This window comes from Pelobates fuscus, chromosome 6, assembly GCF_036172605.1.
Source record: "Pelobates fuscus isolate aPelFus1 chromosome 6, aPelFus1.pri, whole genome shotgun sequence".
In the NCBI taxonomy this organism is placed as follows: domain Eukaryota; kingdom Metazoa; phylum Chordata; class Amphibia; order Anura; family Pelobatidae; genus Pelobates; species Pelobates fuscus.
The window spans coordinates 3309655-3336836 of NC_086322.1; the positions used below are offsets into that span (position 1 = coordinate 3309655).

The following is a 27182-nucleotide window of genomic DNA, read 5'->3' on the forward strand; positions in this document are numbered from 1 at the left end:
TGAAATGAAAATCAAAGCACACACAAAATAGATCTGATATTTAATGAGGACGTAAACACCAAAGCCAAAAATATCATGTGTTTATTAAAAATATAATTTTTTATTACAGAATGTAAAAATAAAATAAAAATAACTTACTTTCTTCCCAGTTGCCGCACTTACAATCTGCATATATGGGGTCACCCAGAAATGTGTTAATTGGCCAAGAAGCCACACACAAGGCTACAGCCATCCTTTAAGTCACCACACTGGAATGTGGAGGTATAGAAATGACTTTTTGCCACATAAATTCTAATTTGCAATTTTGCCGTCAGACAACCCCAAAGGGTAGCCTTACTGTGCCAAGTAAGATAATAGATAAAAGATAATAATGACATTATAAAGACTGGATCCTAGACAAATATTGACCTCATCAAACCAACAAATGTGGTAAAATGCAATGTCCCATCACTTTTAATCCCACTTTCACATTATACTACCACCTGCAGTACTGGACTGTCTGCTATCAATGATAATCCCATTATACTCCTGCCTGAAGTGCTGGCCTGTCTCCCATCACTTATAATTCCACTGTCACATTATACTCTGGCCTGTCTCCCATCACTTATAATCCCTCTATGAGACAAACCTGGCTCTCAGAATTCCTTCTGTCTTGGATGAGGTCTCGTGATTGAGATTGGTTTCAGAACCTGTTGGCCATTTAGAATAACCCTTACTGTAATGTTAACATAGATCCCCTGCTGGCATTTGCCTGGGTGCAGCCTGTCAGCTAGCCGACATCTCCTGGCCTTCCCAAGGTACACGCAGTCCATCCCAGCGTTTGTGCACACGCAGAGACAGCCATTGCTGCTGACTGTGAGGTAGGTAGGAGTCATGGCTGTGCTGCGACAAGTTGGCAGAACGGCGCGTTGACCACGCTCTGCGTTCTAGGCTGTCTAGACTCTGCAGGCTGTCAGACATGGTCTCCACGGCTGCTCGGCAGGGCAGAGGGCCTGAAAACCGGAACCAGAAAGAGGTTAGCACGGGACAGGTAAAACAGATAAAGATAAGAAACAAGCATTAACCTCAGAACTTACAGCACAACAGAAGGGGGCAAGTACGAGACGGAAGGTAAGCCTTGCGAGACGGCTGCTGCAGGAGACACATGATGGCATTCTCTGACTGCTGGAACACGGGGAGAGACAAGGCAACTTCAATCAGTTCTAAAGGAAGCCCTGAACTTGGAGACCGCAGCAAACCACGAACACTCTCAAAGTCACATCTCAGCTGAAGAGCTCCCTGCAGGCTGCAAGACAGACACAGACTACACAATGCAAAATAATAGGAGATATCCTGCGAGGGAAGGGACCCCGAGAGTAAGGAAGGTACAGACGCACAATACAATCCTAACAGAACAGAGCGCTGTGAGGGAAAAAGAGACGGCCCAGGATAAACAGAGTGCTGTGAGGGAACAGAGACGGCCCAGGATAAACAGAGTGCTGTGAGGGAACAGAGACGGCCCAGGATAAACAGAGTGCTGTGAGGGAACAGAGACGGCCCAGGATAAACAAACAGAGTGCTGTGAGGGAACAGAGACGGCCCAGGATAAACAGAGTGCTGTGAGGGAACAGAGACGGCCCAGGATAAACAGAGTGCTGTGAGGGAACAGAGACCAACCAAATAGACTGTAAAAGGGGAAGGGAAATGTGATAAGACTGCAAAATCCAAACACAGACAGTGAGTATGAATGGTATGACCCGAGTGACCCGTTTGCTCTGTCTACACATGCTGCCATCACTCACCTGAAGCGGAGTTTTTCCCGTAGGATGTGTCCCATCCAGGCTTCCATGAATCTAGTGAGGGTTACAGACAGCACACAGATCTGTCGATCCACAGTCATCATGTTCATTCCATCCAGAACTGGGGTCAGCACAGTTTGATTGGCAAAGATGGCATAATCACTAGGAGTGATACCTAAATCTGAGAGTGAAACAAGCAGAACCAATATAGAATTCTGCTCCACGTTATACCTGAATGTGTGACACGTTCTCCGATTGCCTGATCCATCACCCTTCCTTCCCATATGGTCTATCCATCTATTGCCTGATCCATAACGCTTCTGTGACGAAACCAACCTCGTCACATTGCATTGGAGGAGCCTGGTTGCCCGCCTGTTGCCTTTGGATTATGGACCGGCAGCTAAAGGGTTAATTTTACTGTGCAGAAGGATTTATTTCTCCCTTTCTGCACAGCCATTCGGTAGATGCTATCTACCGAACAAACAGCCTGTTTGCAACCTCCCCAGAGCCGTGGGAAGCCGGCCGGCGCTGTTAATTGGCCACCCAGAAGCTGGAGTGTGCTGCCAATTTACCTCCCTGAAGCTGCGGTTAACCGCAGCTTAAATGCTTGTTACTGGGTGGCCGCTGTTACACTTAGCAGCCGCTCGGTGGCGGTGTTCTGGAGCTCCCCGGGCATCCAGCGCTTTTCTGCCCGGCTTTCATGCACCAAAATCGGACACTTTTACGTGCAGGCACCGCTGAACCTCCAGCCCCTGGTTCTAATTCGTATGGATTTGGTGAATGCAGGGAAATTCGGTAGTTTGTATAGGTGAATGTTTTAACCCAGATAGCCATGCCATGGAGCATATTAGTGTAATTAAAGACTCTGGCTCCATGGCAATTAAACTGTATTTGTGTGGTCTGCGTGCCATTCACCTAATAATGTGCACTCAGACCTGAGCTATCTGGGGATATGTTACATGTCTGTGTTTTATGTATAAAATGTGTCTTTATATATTTTATAGCATGTTACTGTATTTGTGTCTATAGGATATAGAATGCACACCATAACAATCTCAAAAAAATATTGGTTGGTGCCGAAAATAAAACTGGTTGGTGCCGAAACGTTGGGGGGGTTTGGTGACTCGTGTTTCTGTCTGAGGCTTGTAAGGATTTTTGTGGTAATTTATTACTATTATTTTATTGTATCTGCCTTTACTTCTGTTACTTTGTTTATATTTATTTTTTCTTATATGTTTACATTCTGGTACTTTTTTGTACATAATAAAATTTAAATATTTTTTTGAGATTGTTATGGTGTGCATTCTATATCCTATATACATTTGAATATTTAAAGCACTTGAGGGAGTGCTTATATGGTTTGCACCTGGCTGTTTTTATTGTTTTGTCTCTCCATGTGCTGTTGATTTGAGAACTGTATTTGTGTCCCCACATGTGTAATGGAGTCTTGCCTTTGTCCTGGGAGATAATTGAATTACTTATCCAATTATCTCCAGGGCAGAGAGGAGGAAGCCAGGATGCATTGTGGGGATGTTTTACTTCTGTAAGTCTGTAATGTGATACATGTCTGTCTGTGTTACAGTCTTCCATTTGGTCCCCTAGGGGAGTGTCCACCAGGTGGGAGACCTGCATAAATACAGGGGCAGGTAGCCCTCAATAAACAGACCACTGCTTGAACCTCAACACGGAGCCTTGTCTTGTTCTTGGGGGATTCACTGTATGCTGCTGGAGATTGATTGCTAGGAGTGTAAGCTGATGTCTGCTTTTCCTGTTCGTCTGCTAGCAGCTATTCGTGAGGTTCCAGTTCGGGAGTTTGGAGTGCTACCTTATTCCCTGGTATGCAGTTCGGGAGTTTGATGCATTCACCTATATTCAATTCGTGAGGTTTGGTGATTTTACAGTAGCTGTGCCTGTCTGTGAAAAGGGGATTATCACCTAAACGGATTTTTACCCTTTTCTGCAGAAACGGTCCGTTACAGCTTCCTTCCCATATGGTCTATGAATCCATCTATCCATCTATTGCCTGATCCATCACCCTTCCCTCCCATATGGTCTATCTATTGCCTGATCCATCACCCTTCCCTCCCATATGGTCTATCTATTGCCTGATCCATCACCCTTCCCTCCCATATGGTCTATCTATTGCCTGATCCATCACCCTTCCCTCCCATATGGTCTATCTATTGCCTGATCCATCACCCTTCCTTCCCATATGGTCTATCTATTGCCTGATCCATCACCCTTCCTTCCCATATGGTCTATCTATTGCCTGATCCATCACCCTTCCTTCCCATATGGTCTATCTATTGCCTGATCCATCACCCTTCCTTCCCATATGGTCTATCTATTGCCTGATCCATCACCCTTCCTTCCCATATGGTCTATCTATTGCCTGATCCATCACCCTTCCTTCCCATATGGTCTATCTATTGCCTGATCCATCACCCTTCCTTCCCATATGGTCTATCTATTGCCTGATCCATCACCCTTCCTTCCCATATGGTCTATCTATTGCCTGATCCATCACCCTTCCTTCCCATATGGTCTATCTATTGCCTGATCCATCACCCTTCCTTCCCATATGGTCTATCTATTGCCTGATCCATCACCCTTCCTTCCCATATGTTCTACCAGGATGGAAAGGAGACAAAAAGTTGTCCCGTAATTAATCTGGGTCCAGACTGGGACACAGGAAGGCAAGGCAGGTAAATAGCGATCTCGATATAAAGGGTGTCCCTGGTGGTAGATCTTACCAGAGTTGAACCTGCCACGCCAGTGACGGCCGCATGGCATCATTTTCTGGAAAACCTGACTAGCATGTCGCTCACATGCCAACCCCAGCGAGTGAGGGAGAGAGACTGCCAAATCCTGAGAAAATAAGTAAACATAAAATAATATTAAACGGAGACCAAAAAAGTTCTAACTCAATCCCCTCATTCAAATCAACACTGCTTCTCCTCCCTTTCTATTAACCTCAAAATACCCTGTGGTAACACTCCTCGCTCCCAGCATTGTAATAACCCCTATATAACCCGGGGTGACAGGCCATCCTCCCAGCATTGTATTAACCCCCATATAACCCGGGGTAACAAGCCATCCTCCCAGCATTGTATTAACCCCCATATAACCCGGGGTAACAAGCCATCCTCCTAGCATTGTATTAACCCCCATATAACCCGGGGTAACAGGCCATCCTCCCAGCATTGTATTAACCCCCATATAACCCGGGGTAACAGGCCATCCTCCCAGCATTGTATTAACCCCCATATAACCCGGGGTAACAGGCCATCCTCCCAGCATTGTATTAACCCCCATATAACCCGGGGTAACAAGCCATCCTCCCAGCATTGTATTAACCCCCATATACCCCAGGGTAACAGGCCATCCTCCCAGCATTGTATTAACCCCTATATAACCCGGGGTAACAGGCCATCCTCCCAGCATTGTATTAACCCCCATATAACCCGAGGTGACAGGCCATCCTCCTAGCATTGTATTAACCCCCATATAACCCGGGGTAACAAGCCATCCTCCCAGCATTGTATTAACCCCCATATACCCCAGGGTAACAGGCCATCCTCCCAGCATTGTATTAACCCCCATATAACCCGGGGTAACAAGCCATCCTCCCAGCATTGTATTAACCCCCATATAACCCGGGGTAACAGGCCATCCTCCCAGCATTGTATTAACCCCCATATACCCCAGGGTAACAGGCCATCCTCCCAGCATTGTATTAACCCCCATATAACCCGGGGTAACAGGCCATCCTCCCAGCATTGTATTAACCCCCATATAACCCGGGGTAACAGGCCATCCTCCCAGCATTGTATTAACCAGCATATAACCCGGGGTAACAGGCCATCCTCCCAGCATTGTATTAACCCCCATATAACCCGGGGTAACAGGCCATCCTCCCAGCATTGTATTAACCAGCATATAACCCGGGGTAACAGGCCATCCTCCCAGCATTGCATTAACCCTCATATAACCCGGGGTAACAGGCCATCCTCCCAGCATTGTATTAACCCCCATATAACCCGGGGTAACAAGCCATCCTCCCAGCATTGTATTAACCCCCATATAACCCGGGGTAACAGGCCATCCTCCCAGCATTGTATTAACCCCCATATAACCCGGGGTAACAGGCCATCCTCCCAGCATTGTATTAACCCCCATATAACCCGGGGTAACAAGCCATCCTCCCAGCATTGTATTAACCCCCATATAACCCGGGGTAACAGGCCATCCTCCCAGCATTGTATTAACCCCCATATAACCCGGGGTAACAAGCCATCCTCCCAGCATTGTATTAACCCCCATATACCCCAGGGTAACAGGCCATCCTCCCAGCATTGTATTAACCAGCATATAACCCGGGGTAACAGGCCATCCTCCCAGCATTGTATTAACCCCCATATACCCCAGGGTAACAGGCCATCCTCCCAGCATTGTATTAACCCCCATATACCCCAGGGTAACAAGCCATCCTCCCAGCATTGTATTAACCCCCATATACCCCAGGGTAACAGGCCATCCTCCCAGCATTGTATTAACCCCCATATAACCCGGGGTAACAGGCCATCCTCCCAGCATTGTATTAACCCCCATATAACCCGGGGTAACAAGCCATCCTCCCAGCATTGTATTAACCCCCATATAACCCGGGGTAACAGGCCATCCTCCCAGCATTGTATTAACCCCCATATACCCCAGGGTAACAGGCCATCCTCCCAGCATTGTATTAACCCCCATATAACCCGGGGTAACAGGCCATCCTCCCAGCATTGTATTAACCCCCATATAACCCGGGGTAACAGGCCATCCTCCTAGCATTGTATTAACCCCCATATAACCCGGGGTAACAGGCCATCCTCCCAGCATTGTATTAACCCCCATATAACCCGGGGTAACAGGCCATCCTCCCAGCATTGTATTAACCAGCATATAACCCGGGGTAACAAGCCATCCTCCCAGCATTGTATTAACCCCCATATACCCCAGGGTAACAAGCCATCCTCCCAGCATTGTATTAACCCCCATATAACCCGGGGTAACAGGCCATCCTCCCAGCATTGTATTAACCAGCATATAACCCGGGGTAACAGGCCATCCTCCCAGCATTGTATTAACCCCCATATAACCCGGGGTAACAAGCCATCCTCCCAGCATTGTATTAACCCCCATATACCCCAGGGTAACAGGCCATCCTCCCAGCATTGTATTAACCCCCATATAACCCGGGGTAACAGGCCATCCTCCCAGCATTGTATTAACCAGCATATAACCCGGGGTAACAGGCCATCCTCCCAGCATTGTATTAACCAGCATATAACCCGGGGTAACAGGCCATCCTCCCAGCATTGTATTAACCCCCATATAACCCGGGGTAACAGGCCATCCTCCCAGCATTGTATTAACCCCCATATAACCCGGGGTAACAGGCCATCCTCCCAGCATTGTATTAACCCCCATATAACCCGGGGTAACAGGCCATCCTCCCAGCATTGTATTAACCCCCATATAACCCGGGGTAACAGGCCATCCTCCTAGCATTGTATTAACCAGCATATAACCCGGGGTAACAGGCCATCCTCCCAGCATTGTATTAACCCCCATATAACCCGGGGTAACAGGCCATCCTCCCAGCATTGTATTAACCCCCATATAACCCGGGGTAACAGGCCATCCTCCCAGCATTGTATTAACCAGCATATAACCCGGGGTAACAGGCCATCCTCCCAGCATTGCATTAACCCTCATATAACCCGGGGTAACAGGCCATCCTCCCAGCATTGTATTAACCCCCATATAACCCGGGGTAACAGGCCATCCTCCCAGCATTGTATTAACCCCCATATAACCCGGGGTAACAGGCCATCCTCCTAGCATTGTATTAACCCCCATATAACCCGGGGTAACAAGCCATCCTCCCAGCATTGTATTAACCAGCATATAACCCGGGGTAACAGGCCATCCTCCCAGCATTGTATTAACCCCCATATAACCCGGGGTAACAGGCCATCCTCCTAGCATTGTATTAACCAGCATATAACCCGGGGTAACAGGCCATCCTCCCAGCATTGTATTAACCCCCATATAACCCGGGGTAACAGGCCATCCTCCTAGCATTGTATTAACCAGCATATAACCCGGGGTAACAGGCCATCCTCCCAGCATTGTATTAACCCCCATATAACCCGGGGTAACAGGCCATCCTCCCAGCATTGTATTAACCCCCATATAACCCGGGGTAACAGGCCATCCTCCCAGCATTGTATTAACCCCCATATAACCCGGGGTAACAGGCCATCCTCCCAGCATTGTATTAACCAGCATATAACCCGGGGTAACAGGCCATCCTCCCAGCATTGTATTAACCCTCATATAACCCGGGGTAACAGGCCATCCTCCCAGCATTGTATTAACCCCCATATAACCCGGGGTAACAGGCCATCCTCCCAGCATTGTATTAACCCCCATATAACCCGGGGTAACAGGCCATCCTCCCAGCATTGTATTAGCCAGCATATAACCCGGGGTAACAGGCCATCCTCCCAGCATTGTATTAACCCCCATATAACCCGGGGTAACAAGCCATCCTCCCAGCATTGTATTAACCCCCATATAACCCGGGGTAACAGGCCATCCTCCCAGCATTGTATTAACCCCCATATACCCCAGGGTAACAGGCCATCCTCCCAGCATTGTATTAACCCCCATATACCCCGGGGTAACAGGCCATCCTCCCAGCATTGTATTAACCAGCATATAACCCGGGGTAACAGGCCATCCTCCCAGCATTGTATTAACCCCCATATAACCCGGGGTAACAAGCCATCCTCCCAGCATTGTATTAACCCCCATATAACCCGGGGTAACAGGCCATCCTCCCAGCATTGTATTAACCCCCATATAACCCGGGGTAACAGGCCATCCTCCCAGCATTGTATTAACCCCCATATAACCCGGGGTAACAGGCCATCCTCCCAGCATTGTATTAACCAGCATATAACCCGGGGTAACAGGCCATCCTCCCAGCATTGTATTAACCCTCATATACCCCAGGGTAACAGGCCATCCTCCCAGCATTGCATTAACCCTCATATAACCCGGGGTAACAGGCCATCCTCCCAGCATTGTATTAACCCCCATATACCCCAGGGTAACAGGCCATCCTCCCAGCATTGTATTAACCCCCATATAACCCGGGGTAACAGGCCATCCTCCCAGCATTGTATTAACCCCCATATAACCCGGGGTAACAGGCCATCCTCCCAGCATTGTATTAACCCCCATATAACCCGGGGTAACAGGCCATCCTCCCAGCATTGTATTAACCCTCATATAACCCGGGGTAACAGGCCATCCTCCTAGCATTGTATTAACCCCCATATAACCCGGGGTAACAAGCCATCCTCCCAGCATTGTATTAACCCCCATATAACCCGGGGTAACAGGCCATCCTCCCAGCATTGTATTAACCAGCATATAACCCGGGGTAACAGGCCATCCTCCCAGCATTGTATTAACCCCCATATAACCCGGGGTAACAGGCCATCCTCCCAGCATTGTATTAACCCCCATATAACCCGGGGTAACAGGCCATCCTCCCAGCATTGTATTAACCCCCATATAACCCGGGGTAACAGGCCATCCTCCCAGCATTGTATTAACCCCCATATAACCCGGGGTAACAGGCCATCCTCCCAGCATTGTATTAACCCCCATATAACCCGGGGTAACAGGCCATCCTCCCAGCATTGTATTAACCCCCATATAACCCGGGGTAACAGGCCATCCTCCCAGCATTGTATTAACCCCCATATACCCCAGGGTAACAAGCCATCCTCCCAGCATTGTATTAACCCTCATATAACCCGGGGTAACAGGCCATCCTCCCAGCATTGTATTAACCCCCATATAACCCGGGGTAACAGGCCATCCTCCCAGCATTGTATTAACCAGCATATAACCCGGGGTAACAAGCCATCCTCCCAGCATTGTATTAACCAGCATATAACCCGGGGTAACAGGCCATCCTCCCAGCATTGTATTAACCCCCATATAACCCGGGGTAACAGGCCATCCTCCCAGCATTGTATTAACCAGCATATAACCCGGGGTAACAAGCCATCCTCCCAGCATTGTATTAACCCCCATATAACCCGGGGTAACAGGCCATCCTCCCAGCATTGTATTAACCCCCATATAACCCGGGGTAACAGGCCATCCTCCCAGCATTGTATTAACCCTCATATACCCCGGGGTAACAGGCCATCCTCCCAGCATTGTATTAACCCCCATATACCCCAGGGTAACAGGCCATCCTCCTAGCATTGTATTAACCCCCATATAACCCGGGGTAACAAGCCATCCTCCCAGCATTGTATTAACCCCCATATAACCCGGGGTAACAAGCCATCCTCCTAGCATTGTATTAACCCCCATATAACCCGGGGTAACAGGCCATCCTCCTAGCATTGTATTAACCCCCATATAACCCGGGGTAACAAGCCATCCTCCCAGCATTGTATTAACCCCCATATAACCCGGGGTAACAGGCCATCCTCCCAGCATTGTATTAACCCCCATATAACCCGGGGTAACAGGCCATCCTCCCAGCATTGTATTAACCCCCATATAACCCGGGGTAACAGGCCATCCTCCCAGCATTGTATTAACCCCCATATAACCCGGGGTAACAGGCCATCCTCCCAGCATTGTATTAACCAGCATATAACCCGGGGTAACAGGCCATCCTCCCAGCATTGCATTAACCCTCATATAACCCGGGGTAACAGGCCATCCTCCCAGCATTGTATTAACCCCCATATACCCCAGGGTAACAGGCCATCCTCCCAGCATTGTATTAACCCCCATATAACCCGGGGTAACAGGCCATCCTCCTAGCATTGTATTAACCCCCATATAACCCGGGGTAACAAGCCATCCTCCCAGCATTGTATTAACCCCCATATAACCCGGGGTAACAGGCCATCCTCCCAGCATTGTATTAACCCCCATATAACCCGGGGTAACAGGCCATCCTCCCAGCATTGTATTAACCCCCATATAACCCGGGGTAACAGGCCATCCTCCCAGCATTGTATTAACCCCCATATAACCCGGGGTAACAGGCCATCCTCCCAGCATTGTATTAACCAGCATATAACCCGGGGTAACAGGCCATCCTCCCAGCATTGTATTAACCCCCATATAACCCGGGGTAACAGGCCGTCCTCCCAGCATTGTATTAACCCCCATATAACCCGGGGTAACAAGCCATCCTCCTAGCATTGTATTAACCCCCATATAACCCGGGGTAACAGGCCATCCTCCCAGCATTGTATTAACCCCCATATAACCCGGGGTAACAAGCCATCCTCCCAGCATTGTATTAACCCCCATATAACCCGGGGTAACAGGCCATCCTCCCAGCATTGTATTAACCAGCATATAACCCGGGGTAACAGGCCATCCTCCCAGCATTGTATTAACCAGCATATAACCCGGGGTAACAGGCCATCCTCCCAGCATTGTATTAACCAGCATATAACCCGGGGTAACAGGCCATCCTCCCAGCATTGTATTAACCCCCATATAACCCGGGGTAACAGGCCATCCTCCCAGCATTGTATTAACCCCCATATAACCCGGGGTAACAGGCCATCCTCCCAGCATTGTATTAACCCCCATATAACCCGGGGTAACAGGCCATCCTCCCAGCATTGTATTAACCCCCATATAACCCGGGGTAACAGGCCATCCTCCCAGCATTGTATTAACCCCCATATAACCCGGGGTAACAGGCCATCCTCCCAGCATTGTATTAACCCCCATATAACCCGGGGTAACAGGCCATCCTCCCAGCATTGCATTAACCCCCATATAACCCGGGGTAACAGGCCATCCTCCCAGCATTGTATTAACCCCCATATAACCCGGGGTAACAGGCCATCCTCCCAGCATTGTATTAACCCCCATATACCCCAGGGTAACAGGCCATCCTCCCAGCATTGTATTAACCCCCATATAACCCGGGGTAACAGGCCATCCTCCCAGCATTGTATTAACCCCCATATAACCCGGGGTAACAGGCCATCCTCCCAGCATTGTATTAACCCCCATATACCCCAGGGTAACAAGCCATCCTCCCAGCATTGTATTAACCCTCATATAACCCGGGGTAACAGGCCATCCTCCCAGCATTGTATTAACCCCCATATAACCCGGGGTAACAGGCCATCCTCCCAGCATTGTATTAACCCCCATATAACCCGGGGTAACAGGCCATCCTCCCAGCATTGTATTAACCCCCATATAACCCGGGGTAACAGGCCATCCTCCCAGCATTGTATTAACCCCCATATAACCCGGGGTAACAGGCCATCCTCCCAGCATTGTATTAACCCCCATATAACCCGGGGTAACAGGCCATCCTCCCAGCATTGTATTAACCCCCATATAACCCGGGGTAACAGGCCATCCTCCCAGCATTGTATTAACCCCCATATAACCCGGGGTAACAGGCCATCCTCCCAGCATTGCATTAACCCCCATATAACCCGGGGTAACAGGCCATCCTCCCAGCATTGTATTAACCCCCATATACCCCAGGGTAACAGGCCATCCTCCCAGCATTGTATTAACCCCCATATACCCCAGGGTAACAGGTCATCCTCCTAGCATTGTATTAACCCCCATATAACCCGGGGTAACAGGCCATCCTCCCAGCATTGTATTAACCAGCATATAACCCGGGGTAACAGGCCATCCTCCCAGCATTGTATTAACCCCCATATACCCCGGGGTAACAGGCCATCCTCCCAGCATTGTATTAACCCCCATATAACCCGGGGTAACAGGCCATCCTCCTAGCATTGTATTAACCCCCATATACCCCGGGGTAACAGGCCATCCTCCTAGCATTGTATTAACCCCCATATACCCCAGGGTAACAGGCCATCCTCCCAGCATTGTATTAACCCCCATATACCCCAGGGTAACAGGCCATCCTCCCAGCATTGTATTAACCCCCATATAACCCGGGGTAACAGGCCATCCTCCCAGCATTGTATTAACCCCCATATAACCCGGGGTAACAGGCCATCCTCCCAGCATTGTATTAACCCCCATATAACCCAGGGTAACAGGCCATCCTCCCAGCATTGTATTAACCCCCATATACCCCAGGGTAACAGGCCATCCTCCCAGCATTGTATTAACCCCCATATAACCCGGGGTAACAGGCCATCCTCCCAGCATTGTATTAACCCCCATATAACCCGGGGTAACAGGCCATCCTCCCAGCATTGTATTAACCCCCATATACCCCGGGGTAACAGGCCATCCTCCCAGCATTGTATTAACCCCCATATAACCCGGGGTAACAGGCCATCCTCCCAGCATTGTATTAACCCCCATATAACCCGGGGTAACAAGCCATCCTCCCAGCATTGTATTAACCCTCATATAACCCGGGGTAACAGGCCATCCTCCCAGCATTGTATTAACCCCCATATAACCCGGGGTAACAGGCCATCCTCCCAGCATTGTATTAACCCCCATATAACCCGGGGTAACAGGCCATCCTCCCAGCATTGTATTAACCCCCATATAACCCGGGGTAACAGGCCATCCTCCCAGCATTGTATTAACCCCCATATAACCCGGGGTAACAGGCCATCCTCCCAGCATTGTATTAACCCCCATATAACCCGGGGTAACAAGCCATCCTCCCAGCATTGTATTAACCCCCATATAACCCGGGGTAACAGGCCATCCTCCCAGCATTGTATTAACCCCCATATAACCCGGGGTAACAGGCCATCCTCCCAGCATTGTATTAACCCCCATATAACCCGGGGTAACAGGCCATCCTCCCAGCATTGTATTAACCCCCATATAACCCGGGGTAACAGGCCATCCTCCCAGCATTGTATTAACCCCCATATAACCCGGGGTAACAAGCCATCCTCCCAGCATTGTATTAACCCCCATATAACCCGGGGTAACAGGCCATCCTCCCAGCATTGTATTAACCCCCATATAACCCGGGGTAACAGGCCATCCTCCCAGCATTGTATTAACCCCCATATAACCCGGGGTAACAGGCCATCCTCCCAGCATTGTATTAACCCCCATATAACCCGGGGTAACAGGCCATCCTCCCAGCATTGTATTAACCCTCATATAACCCGGGGTAACAGGCCATCCTCCCAGCATTGTATTAACCCCCATATAACCCGGGGTAACAGGCCATCCTCCCAGCATTGTATTAACCCCCATATAACCCGGGGTAACAGGCCATCCTCCCAGCATTGTATTAACCCCCATATAACCCGGGGTAACAGGCCATCCTCCCAGCATTGTATTAACCCCCATATAACCCGGGGTAACAGGCCATCCTCCCAGCATTGTATTAACCCCCATATAACCCGGGGTAACAAGCCATCCTCCCAGCATTGTATTAACCCCCATATAACCCGGGGTAACAGGCCATCCTCCCAGCATTGTATTAACCCCCATATAACCCGGGGTAACAGGCCATCCTCCCAGCATTGTATTAACCCCCATATAACCCGGGGTAACAGGCCATCCTCCCAGCATTGTATTAACCCCCATATAACCCGGGGTAACAGGCCATCCTCCCAGCATTGTATTAACCCCCATATAACCCGGGGTAACAAGCCATCCTCCCAGCATTGTATTAACCCCCATATAACCCGGGGTAACAGGCCATCCTCCCAGCATTGTATTAACCCCCATATAACCCGGGGTAACAGGCCATCCTCCCAGCATTGTATTAACCCCCATATAACCCGGGGTAACAGGCCATCCTCCCAGCATTGTATTAACCCCCATATAACCCGGGGTAACAGGCCATCCTCCCAGCATTGTATTAACCCCCATATAACCCGGGGTAACAGGCCATCCTCCCAGCATTGTATTAACCCCCATATAACCCGGGGTAACAGGCCATCCTCCTAGCATTGTATTAACCCCCATATAACCCGGGGTAACAGGCCATCCTCCCAGCATTGTATTAACCCCCATATAACCCGGGGTAACAGGCCATCCTCCCAGCATTGTATTAACCCCCATATAACCCGGGGTAACAAGCCATCCTCCCAGCATTGTATTAACCAGCATATAACCCGGGGTAACAGGCCATCCTCCCAGCATTGTATTAACCCCCATATAACCCGGGGTAACAGGCCATCCTCCCAGCATTGTATTAACCCCCATATAACCCGGGGTAACAGGCCATCCTCCCAGCATTGTATTAACCCCCATATAACCCGGGGTAACAGGCCATCCTCCCAGCATTGTATTAACCCCCATATAACCCGGGGTAACAAGCCATCCTCCCAGCATTGTATTAACCCCCATATAACCCGGGGTAACAGGCCATCCTCCCAGCATTGTATTAACCCCCATATACCCCGGGGTAACAGGCCATCCTCCCAGCATTGTATTAACCAGCATATACCCCAGGGTAACAGGCCATCCTCCCAGCATTGTATTAACCCCCATATACCCCAGGGTAACAGGCCATCCTCCCAGCATTGTATTAACCCCCATATAACCCGGGGTAACAGGCCATCCTCCCAGCATTGTATTAACCCCCATATACCCGGGGTAACAGGCCATCCTCCCAGCATTGTATTAACCCCCATATACCCCAGGGTAACATATACCATATACCACATACCCCGGGTTTAATAAGTATTATTTACCATTAAGCGAAGCTATGTCCCGCTCCCATTAGACTAATCCCTCGTCATTCTATCTTGGGATATTGCCATTACTGACCTCCATGTTGGTTCTTGCTGCATGGATCTGTAGACGAAGTTTGTGGCTTTGGAGCCATTTCTTGCTTTCGGTTTCAGTATCTGGAATGTAAAGTCTCATGGACTCTTTCTGCAAGGCCTACAGAGAAAAAGGGAGTGAGAGATTTAAACAGAAGTAATAGACGCGTGGAGACGGGCTCTATTTCCTGGGATTCTGTGGCACCATTATCAGCAAGTATCTAATTAGCATAGTAGGACATTTCCAGGTCTATGGCTTGAGACAGTGGCACAGGACACGGCTAATATGGCTTCTCTCCACAATTGGACACCCACATTAATACATTTTTATTAGATCAGGAGAGATTCATGGTTTCCTTATTACATGGAGCATTGAGCTGGAAGATGGGTTAGTCCCACTTAATCATATCCACAGATTCCTATTGGGCTTGGTAGATGTTCATTAGACTTCACAAATGTTGGTAGTGGAGTAACCCTCTCCGTATCAAAGTGACCCTCACAGTAATCCTCTCAGTATCAGAGTGACCCTCACAGTAACCCTCTCCGTATCAGAGTGACCATCACAGTAACCCTCTCAGTATCAGAGTGACCCTCACAGTAACCCTCTCCGTATCAGAGTGACCCTCACAGTAACCCTCTCAGTATCAGAGTGACCCTCACAGTAACCCTCTCCGTATCAGAGTGACCCTCACAGTAACCCTCTCCGTATCAGAGTGACCCTCACAGTAACCCTCTCCGTATCAGAGTGACCCTCACAGTAACCCTCTCAGTATCAGAGTGACCCTCACAGTAACCCTCTCAGTATCAGAGTGACCCTCACAGTAACCCTCTCAGTATCAGAGTGACCCTCACAGTAACCCTCTCAGTATCAGAGTGACCCTCACAGTAACCCTCTCAGTATCAGAGTGACCCTCACAGTAACCCTCTCCGTATCAGAGTGACCCTCACAGTAACCCTCTCAGTATCAGAGTGATTCTCACAGTAACCCTCTCAGTATCAGAGTGACCCTCACAGTAACCCTCTCCGTATCAGAGTGACCCTCACAGTAACCCTCTCCGTATCAGAGTGACCCTCACAGTAACCCTCTCCGTATCAGAGTGACCCTCACAGTAACCCTCTCCGTATCAGAGTGACCCTCACAGTAACCCTCTCAGTATCAGAGTGACCCTCACAGTAACCCTCTCCGTATCAGAGTGACCCTCACAGTAACCCTCTCAGTATCAGAGTGACCCTCACAGTATCAGTGATCCTCACAGTAACCCTCTCAGTATCAGAGTGACCCTCACAGTAACCCTTTCAGTATCAGAGTGACCCTCACAGTAACCCTCTCAGTATCAGAGTGACCCTCACAGTAACCCTCTCAGTATCAGAGTGACCCTCACAGTAACCCTCTCCGTATCAGAGTGACCCTCACAGTAACCCTCTCCGTATCAGTGACCCTCACAGTAACCCTCTCCGTATCAGAGTGACCCTCACAGTAACCCTCTCAGTATCAGAGTGACCCTCACAGTAACCCTCTCCGTATCAGAGTGACCCTCACAGTAACCCTCTCCGTATCAGAGTGACCCTCACAGTAACCCTCTCCGTATCAGAGTGACCCTCACAGTAACCCTCTCCGTATCAGAGTGACCCTCACAGTAACCCTCTCCGTATCAGAGTGACCCTCACAGTAACCCTCTCCGTATCAGAGTGACCCTCACAGTAACCCTCTCCGTATCAGAGTGACCCTCACAGTATCAGAGTGACCCACACAGTAACCCTCTCAGTATCAGAGTGACCCTCACAGTATCAGAGTGACCCTCACAGTAACCCTCACAGTATCAGAGTGACCCTCACAGTAACACTCTCAGTATCAGAGTGACCCTCACAGTAACACTCTCAGTATCAGAGTGATTCTTACAGGCATGTCTCCGTGAGTAAGCAGCACTAAGTTGCCAAGTGCTCCTGTGGATAAGCAATGTTGAGTGCGAGATCTCAGCCACAGACTGCAGAGCTGTATAGAGACTACACATCGACTGAGAACCAGGTCTTCAGCCATGGAACCCAGTACGGCTGGTCCTGAGAGAGAGGGAGAGAGAACGATATAAAGTCAGATTACAAACATACCCATAACTAATCAACATCGCCATTTATTGCCCAGCCCAGGCTGAGTATTAGCTTTAGGAAGGGCAACTGCGCCTCACATGGTAATTGATTATCACCTCACATAAACAGTAAAGATCTGCATTGCTTTGAGCACCTGCAAATCATGGCCAACAAGATGCAATGCTCAGCAAGAATCAAAGGGAAGCAGAGGAGCACTGGATGGGGACATGGTCCTACTCACTATGAAGTGTAAGAGAAAGCTGGTGGCAGACATCGCTCAGAATCCCGGCTGTTCGGCTATATACATCAGAGGAGCTCTGTGCTACACATTTATCATTAATGGCGGAGCTCAGAGCCTGACAAACCCCTGCAGAGAGGAAATTACCGGCATTATATTAATAATCTCATTGTAATACACAAACTCTCTCCTCAAACGCGCGTACTCGCTCCACAAACCTAGCCTCCGTGCTCTCTCCAGAAACAGCCTCAGAAAAACGCTCTCTCTCTCTCTCTCTCTCTCTAGAAACCCAGCCTCTACTCTCTCCAACAATGGTTCTTTCTTAAAAAACAAACAAACAAAAAAAACACACCACACTCTAAAAACCAAGCATTTGCGCTCTCTCTAAAAAAAACAGCAATCACTTACTCTATAACCCCAACAGGCGCGTGCTTTAAAAAAAAATAAAATAAGCGTGCGTTCTCTCTGCAAACCAAACATGCCCGCGTTCTCTCTGCAAACCAAACATGCCCGCGTTCTCTCTGCAAACCAAACATGCCCGCGTTCTCTCTGCAAACCAAACATGCCCGCGTTCTCTCTGCAAACCAAACATGCCCACGTTCTCTCTGCAAACCAAACATGCCCGCGTTCTCTCTGCAAACCAAACATGCCCGCGTTCTCTCTGCAAACCAAACATGCCCGCGTTCTCTCTGCAAACCAAACATGCCCGCGTTCTCTCTGCAAACCAAACATGCCCGCGTTCTCTCTGCAAACCAAACATGCCCGCGTTCTCTCTGCAAACCAAACATGCGTTCTCTATTAACCAAACATGCGTTCTTTCTATTAACCAAGTGCCCTCTTGCTCTATAAACCAAGCACATTCTCTCTCCATATTAACCAAGTGTGCTCTCCCTAAACCAAGCACTCTCTCCCTCTCTTAATGAAGTGTTCTCCCTGATATATATATATATATATATATTTTTTTTTACTTTGATCCCAGGTGATAAACACGCAGGTAGAGAGGAGACAAGCGAATAGCCTTTGGTAATCCAGTCGGCACTGCTCCGGTACTGCGGCTGAAGCACAAAAAAATAAAATGAAAAAAATAATCAATTAGTATACAGAGAGTACACACATCACGTCAGCTCGGCATCCAAATAGTGACTTCACACAGTCCATCGCACGGCAATACCCTCCTCCCCCGGCACCCCGCCCCAACACCGCCCTTCCCCCCCCGGCACCCCGCCCCAACACCGCCCTTCCCCCCCCGGCACCCCGCCCCAACACCGCCCTTCCCCCCCCCCGGCACCCCGCCCCAACACCGCCCTTCCCCCCCCCGGCACCCCGCCCCAACACCGCCCTCCTTCCCCCCCCGCCCCAACACCGCCCTCCCCCCCCCCCCCCGGCACCCCGCCCCAACACCGCCCTTCCCCCCCCCCCCGGCACCCCGCCCCAACACCGCCCTTCCCCCCCCCCGGCACCCCGCCCCAACACCGCCCTTCCCCCCCCCCCGGCACCCCGCCCCAACACCGCCCTTCCCCCCCCCCGGCACCCCGCCCCAACACCGCCCTTCCCCCCCCGGCACCCTGCCCCAACACCGCCTTCCCCCCCCCCGGCACCCCGCCCCAACACCGCCCTTCCCCCCTGGCACCCCGCCCCAACATCGCCCTTCCCCCCTGGCACCCCGCCCACACACCCTCCTCCCCCAGCACCCCCCTTCCCCCAGCACCCCGCCCCAACACCGCCCTTCCCCCCCGGCACCCTGCCCCAACACCGCCCTTCCCCCCCGGCACCCTGCCCCAACACCGCCCTTCCCCCCTGGCACCCCGCCCCAACACCGCCCCCTTCCCCCCTGGCACCCCGCCCCAGCACCACCCTTCCCCCGGCACCCCGCCCCAACACCGCCCTTCCCCCGGCACCCTGCCCCAACACCGCCCTTCCCCCGGCACCCCGCCCCAACACCGCCCTTCCCCCCTTCAACCCGCCCCAACACAATCCTCACCCGGTACCCTGCACTAACACCGTCTGAGTCTTACTTTAACAGGTGGTATTCACTCCAACTAATGACAGGCAGAGGGCTGAGTACTTACCTGATGCCAATACATCATGCAGAGTATTGATCACCTGCAGAGATACAGCCTGTCCACATGCTGACAAGGCTGGGAGCAACTCTGACTGTCTCAATCCTTCATATAAAGCACCATAAATGTGAGTGCAAACTGATGGCCACAGGTGATAAGAATAGGATGCAGACACATCCATGTCTGAGCCATGAACATTGTACGTAGGCCTGTTTAGACTGGGATGCCACATGCTTGGGTCAGAACATACAAATGTCTGCAAAAGAGTGGATATTTGAAACCAGTCTTCCTGAATGAGAGTGACTAATGCTTGACCAGACCCAACAAAGGGCTGCCATTGAGCTGCATGGCCCATCTCACTTCTTATACCAATGTCCACACCTTGTAGACACAGAGAACGGCAGAATACTTGTGCCAGAGCTAGGCCCCTCTTCTCAGCAAGCAATGCAACAACTCTGGACAGTGGGAACATTTCTGGTCTCTTCCACGGGTCTGACCACTTCCAGACCTCCGATACCACATGGTTGTAGACAGTCAGAGACTGGGCAAGCTCTCCTGTATCTTGCATGGGTCCACTCGAAACCCAGATCAAAACAGACTCTACACATTGTTCTGTGAGAAGTGCAGCCTGGACGCAGCGCTGGGTCAGAATCCTCTGCATATCTCTAGTGGTCTGAAGTACAGTAGACGATTTAAGGCGCAGCCAGCAATTCCCACTAACTTTCTTTTGAAATGCTGCAGTATGGCGTATCTGATCCCGCAGCCCCATGCACAGCTGCTGAAGTTCTGCTGTCTTAATGGTTCGCTGCTGCAACTGAGCGCACAATAGCAGAATTAAATCATTTGTACTCTTCAAAGAGACAGAGAAATCCCTTGTCAAGGAAAGGATTTGTCGCTGAAGGGTGAGGGAGACCAGGTGCTTTAAATATGAACTCGTACAGATCCCTTGACTTACAGTAGGAGAACACCTGAGTATGGCATTGAGAAGTTCATGATCCAACAAGTTGTAAACATCGCCTGGCTGAGAGCTACTGAAATCTGAGGCAAAACCTGTAGCACCTTCACCAAAATGGTACGTGGGCCCAAGGCTTAACAGAACAGGAGAACTGGAAAGGCTGGACAACCCTGTAGCATAAAAAAATATATAAAAAAGAGAGAATAATAGGGTGAGGGGTCCTGTAATAGACCAGTGATAGATACAGTTATAGGGTGAGGGGTCCTGTAATAGACCAGCGATAGGTACAGTTATAGGGTGAGGGGTCCCGTAATAGACCAGTGATAGGTACAGTTATAAGGTGAGGGGTCCTGTAATAGACCAGTGATAGGTACAGTTATAGGGTGAGGGGTCCTGTAATAGACCAGTGATAGGTACAGTTATAGGGTGAGGGGTCCTGTAATAGGCCAGTGATAGGTACAGTTATAGGATGAGGGGTCCTGTAATAGACCAGTGATAGATACAGTTATAGGGTGAGGGGTCCTGTAATAGACCAGTGATAGGTACAGTTATAGGATGAGGGGTCCTGTAATAGACCAGTGATAGATACAGTTATAGGGTGAGGGGTCCTGTAATAGACCAGCGATAGGTACAGTTATAGGGTGAGGGGTCCCGTAATAGACCAGTGATAGGTACAGTTATAAGGTGAGGGTCCTGTAATAGACCAGTGATAGATACAGTTATAGGGTGAGGGGTACTGTAATAGACCAGCGATAGGTACAGTTATAGGGTGAGGGGTCCTGTAATAGACCAGTGATAGGTACAGTTATAGGGTGAGGGGTCCTGTAATAGACCAGTGATAGGTACAGTTATAGGGTGAGGGGTCCTGCAATAGAGCAGTGATAGGTACAGTTATAGGGTGAGGGGTCCTGTAATAGACCAGTGATAGGTACAGTTATATGGTGAGGGGTCCTGTAATAGAGCGATTTTAGGGCGAGAGGTCCTGTAATAGAGCGATTTTAGGGCGAGAGGTCCTGTAATAGATCAGTGATAGGTACAGTTATAGGGTGAGGGTCCTGTAATAGACCAGCGATAGATACAGTTTTAGGGTGAGGGGTCCTGTAATAGACCAGTGATAGATACAGTTATAGGGTGAGGGGTCCTGTAATAGACCAGTAATAGGTACAGTTATAGGGTGAGGGGTCCTGTAATAGACCAGTGATAGGTACAGTTATAGGGTGAGGGGTCTTGTAATAGAGCAGTGATAGGTACAGTCATAGGGTGAGGGTCCTGTAATAGACCAGTGATAGGTACAGTTATAGGATGAGGGGTCCTGTAATAGACCAGTGATAGGTACAGTTATAGGATGAGGGGTCCTGTAATAGACCAGTGATAGGTACAGTTATAGGGTGAGGGTCCTGTAATAGACCAGTGATAGGTACAGTTATAGGGTGAGGGGTTCTGTAATAGACCAGTGATAGGTACAGTTATAGGGTGAGGGTCCTGTAATAGAGCAGTGATAGGTACAGATACATGGTTTAAATTAGTTTTTAGTAAACCTTACATTTCACATCTTCTGTTTGCTTGGACATATCTCCAGATGCCTTTGCTCTCACTGATCTAAGCTAGAACAATGCTAAATATGTGGACTTCATGTTAAATAGATCCAAAACTCCATCTGTACGAGAAAAAAAAAAGTTGGTTATTGCTCAACCCTCAGCACTCTCCCTCACTAGCTGCCCCCACCCCCCCATGTTCTGGACTACATTTACCTCCCCCCCCCTCATGTTCTGCACTCCTATTAGCTGCCCCCCCCAAATGATCTGTAATCCCACTAGCTCCCCCCCCCCCCCCCCGTTCTGAACTTCCATTAACTGCAACCCCCTCCCCCATTCTGGACTCCCATTAGCTTCTCCCCCCCCCCCCTGTTCTGGACTCCCATTAGCTGCACCCCCCCCCCTTGTTCTGGACTCCCATTAGATTCCCCCCCCCCCCTTGTTCTGGACTCCCATTAGCTAACCCCCCCCCCACCCATGTTCTGGACTCCCATTAGCTCCCCTCCTCCTCATGTTTTGGACTCCCATTAGATAATCCACCCCCCATGTTCTGGACTCCCATTAGCTGCAAACCCCCCCCCTTGTTCAGGACTCCCATTAGCTGCAACCCCCCCTTGTTCTGGACTCCCATTAGCTAACCCCCCCCCCCCCCCCATGTTCTGGACTCCCATTAGCTCTCCCCCCCATGTTCTGGACTCCCATTAGCTCCCCCCCATGTTCTGGACTCCCATTAGCCCCCCCCCCCAATGTTCTGGACTCCCATTAGCTCCTCCCCCAATGTTCTGGACTCCCATTAGCTCCCCCCCCCATGTTCTGGACTCCCATTAGCAGCCCCCCCTCCATGTTCTGGACTCCCATTAGCAGCCCCCCCCCCTCCATGTTCTGGACTCCCATTAGCTCCCCCCCCCCATGTTCTGGACTCCCCTTAGCTCCCCCCCCCCCATGTCCTGGACTCCCACTAGCTGCCCCCCCTCCATGTTCTGGACTCCCATTAGCTGCCCCCCCATCCATGTTCTGGACTCCCATTAGCCCCCCCCTCCATGTTCTGGACTCCCATTAGCCCCCCCTCCATGTTCTGGACTCCCATTAGCTCCCCCCCCATGTTCTGGACTCCCATTAGCAGCCCCCCCCCTCTCTCATGTTCTGGACTCCCATTAGCTCCCCCCCCCATGTCCTGGACTCCCATTAGCTAATCCCCCCCCCCACATGTCCTGGACTCCCATTAGCCCCCCCATGTTCTGGACTCCCATTAGCTAATCCCCCCCCATGTCCTGGACTCCCATTAGCTAATCCCCCCCCCATGTTCTGGACTCCCATTAGCCCCCCCATGTTCTGGACTCCCATTAGCTAATCCCCCCCCCATGTTCTGGACTCCCATTAGCTGCTCCCCCCCATGTTCTGGACTCCCATTAGCTCCCCCCCCCATGTTCTGGACTCCCATTAGCTCCCCCCCCATGTTCTGGACTCCCATTAGCTCCCCCCCCCCATGTTCTGGACTCCCATTAGCTCCCCCCCCCCATGTTCTGGACTCCCATTAGCTCACCCCCCCCATGTTCTGGACTCCCATTAGCTCCCCCCCCCCATGTTCTGGACTCCCATTAGCTCCCCCCCCCCATGTTCTGGACTCCCATTAGCTCCCCCCCATGTCCTGGACTCCCATTAGCTCCCCCCCCATGTCCTGGACTCCCATTAGCTCCCCCCCCATGTCCTGGACTCCCATTAGCTCCCCCCCCCATGTCCTGGACTCCCATTAGCTCCCCCCCATGTCCTGGACTCCCATTAGCTCCCCCCCCCATGTCCTGGACTCCCATTAGCTCCCCCCCCCCCATGTTCTGGACTCCCATTAGCTCCCCCTCCCCATGTTCTGGACTCCCATTAGCTCCCCCCCCCCCCATGTTCTGGACTCCCATTAGCTCCCCCCCATGTCCTGGACTCCCATTAGCTCCCCCCCCATGTCCTGGACTCCCATTAGCTCCCCCCCCCATGTCCTGGACTCCCATTAGCTCCCCCCCCATGTCCTGGACTCCCATTAGCTCCCCCCCATGTCCTGGACTCCCATTAGCTCCCCCCCCCATGTTCTGGACTCCCATTAGCTCCCCCCCCCATGTTCTGGACTCCCATTAGCTCCCCCCCCCATGTTCTGGACTCCCATTAGCTCCCCCCCCCATGTTCTGGACTCCCATTAGCTCCCCCCCCATGTTCTGGACTCCCATTAGCTCCCCCCCCATGTTCTGGACTCCCATTAGCTCCCCCCCATGTTCTGGACTCCCATTAGCTCCCCCCCCATGTTCTGGACTCCTATTAGCCCCCCCATGTTCTGGACTCCCATTAGCCCCCCCTCCATGTTCTGGACTCCCATTAGCTCCCCCCCCATGTCCTGGACTCCCATTAGCCCCCCCCCCCCATGTTCTGGACTCCCATTAGCTCCCCCCCCCATGTTCTGGACTCCCATTAGCTCCCCCCCATGTTCTGGACTCCCATTAGCTCCCCCCCATGTTCTGGACTCCCATTAGCTCCCCCCCATGTTCTGGACTCCCATTAGCTCCCCCCCCCATGTTCTGGACTCCCATTAGCTCCCCCCCATGTTCTGGACTCCCATTAGCTCCCCCCCATGTTCTGGACTCCCATTAGCTCCCCCCCCATGTTCTGGACTCCCATTAGCTCCCCCCCCCATGTTCTGGACTCCCATTAGCTCCCCCCCATGTTCTGGACTCCCATTAGCTCCCCCCCCCCCCCCCATGTTCTGGACTCCTATTAGCCCCCCCATGTTCTGGACTCCCATTAGCTCCCCCCTCCCCCCCATGTTCTGGACTCCCATTAGCTCCCCCCCCCATGTTCTGGACTCCCATTAGCTCCCCCCCCCCATGTTCTGGACTCCCATTAGCTCCCCCCCCCATGTTCTGGACTCCCATTAGCTCCCCCCCCCTCCATGTTCTGGACTCCCATTAGCTCCCCCCCCCCATGTTCTGGACTCCCATTAGCTCCCCCCCCCATGTTCTGGACTCCCATTAGCTCCCCCCCCCCCCCATGTTCTGGACTCCCATTAGCTCCCCCCCCCCATGTTCTGGACTCCCATTAGCTCCCCCCCCCCCATGTTCTGGACTCCCATTAGCTCCCCCCCCCATGTTCTGGACTCCCATTAGCTCCCCCCCCCCATGTTCTGGACTCCCATTAGCTCCCCCCCCCATGTTCTGGACTCCCATTAGCTCCCCCCCCATGTTCTGGACTCCCATTAGCTCCCCCCCCCATGTTCTGGACTCCCATTAGCTCCCCCCCCCATGTTCTGGACTCCCATTAGCTCCCCCCCCCCCCCCCCCATGTTCTGGACTCCCATTAGCTCCCCCCCCCCCCATGTTCTGGACTCCCATTAGCTCCCCCCCCATGTTCTGGACTCCCATTAGCTCCCCCCCCCATGTTCTGGACTCCCATTAGCTCCCCCCCATGTTCTGGACTCCCATTAGCTCCCCCCCCCCCCATGTTCTGGACTCCTATTAGCCCCCCCATGTTCTGGACTCCCATTAGCTCCCCCCTCCCCCCCATGTTCTGGACTCCCATTAGCTCCCCCCCCCATGTTCTGGACTCCCATTAGCTCCCCCCCCCATGTTCTGGACTCCCATTAGCTCCCCCCCCCATGTTCTGGACTCCCATTAGCTCCCCCCCCTCCATGTTCTGGACTCCCATTAGCTCCCCCCCCCCATGTTCTGGACTCCCATTAGCTCCCCCCCCCATGTTCTGGACTCCCATTAGCTCCCCCCCCCCCCCCATGTTCTGGACTCCCATTAGCTCCCCCCCCCCATGTTCTGGACTCCCATTAGCTCCCCCCCCCCATGTTCTGGACTCCCATTAGCTCCCCCCCCCATGTTCTGGACTCCCATTAGCTCCCCCCCCCCATGTTCTGGACTCCCATTAGCTCCCCCCCCCCATGTTCTGGACTCCCATTAGCTCCCCCCCCATGTTCTGGACTCCCATTAGCTCCCCCCCCCATGTTCTGGACTCCCATTAGCTCCCCCCCCCATGTTCTGGACTCCCATTAGCTCCCCCCCCCCATGTTCTGGACTCCCATTAGCTCCCCCCCCCCCCCCCCCCATGTTCTGGACTCCCATTAGCTCCCCCCCCCCCCCCCCCCCCCATGTTCTGGACTCCCATTAGCTCCCCCCCCCCCATGTTCTGGACTCCCATTAGCTCCCCCCCCCCCATGTTCTGGACTCCCATTAGCTCCCCCCCCCCATGTTCTGGACTCCCATTAGCTCCCCCCCCCCCCATGTTCTGGACTCCCATTAGCTCCCCCCCCCCCATGTTCTGGACTCCCATTAGCTCCCCCCCCCATGTTCTGGACTCCCATTAGCTCCCCCCCCCCCCCATGTTCTGGACTCCCATTAGCTCCCCCCCCCCCCCATGTTCTGGACTCCCATTAGCTCCCCCCCCTCCATGTTCTGGACTCCCATTAGCTCCCCCCCCCCCATGTTCTGGACTCCCATTAGCTCCCCCCCCCCCCATGTTCTGGACTCCCATTAGCTCCCCCCCCATGTTCTGGACTCCCATTAGCTTCCCCCCCCCCCCATGTTCTGGACTCCCATTAGCCCCCCATCCCCCCGGTTTAACTCTATTCACGCGCTGGCCCCGGTGTGTTACCTTGGTAACCGTTCGACTCGCGGATGCAGTTAGAGCTCAGATTTTCACGTGGAACGCACGCTGCGCTCCAACCACGTACCGGAAG

General features: G+C 51.7%; 1 protein-coding gene across 1 annotated transcript; it reads right to left on the reverse strand.

Annotated features, from left to right (window-relative positions):
- Positions 1-593: 593 nt before the first annotated feature.
- CCDC142 (coiled-coil domain containing 142) lies at positions 594-27182 on the reverse strand. Its single transcript, XM_063457507.1, has 11 exons — positions 27098-27182; positions 22474-22587; positions 19985-21100; positions 18884-18970; positions 17919-18044; positions 17493-17650; positions 15597-15713; positions 4532-4646; positions 1782-1959; positions 1077-1285; positions 594-992 (listed from the first exon to the last, which is right to left on the reverse strand). The coding sequence occupies exons 2-11, from the start codon at positions 22499-22501 to the stop codon at positions 766-768; spliced, it is 2361 nt and encodes a 786-aa protein (XP_063313577.1). The 5' UTR covers positions 22502-22587; positions 27098-27182; the 3' UTR covers positions 594-765.

Coding starts and splice junctions, on each gene's coding strand:
- CCDC142 (XM_063457507.1), bottom strand. CDS start 22,501: ATGTCCAAGCAAACAGAAGATGTGAAAT. Junction 21,101..22,473: donor GCAAACAGAAGATGTGAAAT/GTAAGGTTTACT, acceptor TTTATGCTACAG/GGTTGTCCAGCCTTTCCAGT. Junction 1,286..1,781: donor CGGGAAAAACTCCGCTTCAG/GTGAGTGATGGC, acceptor TCTGTCTTGCAG/CCTGCAGGGAGCTCTTCAGC.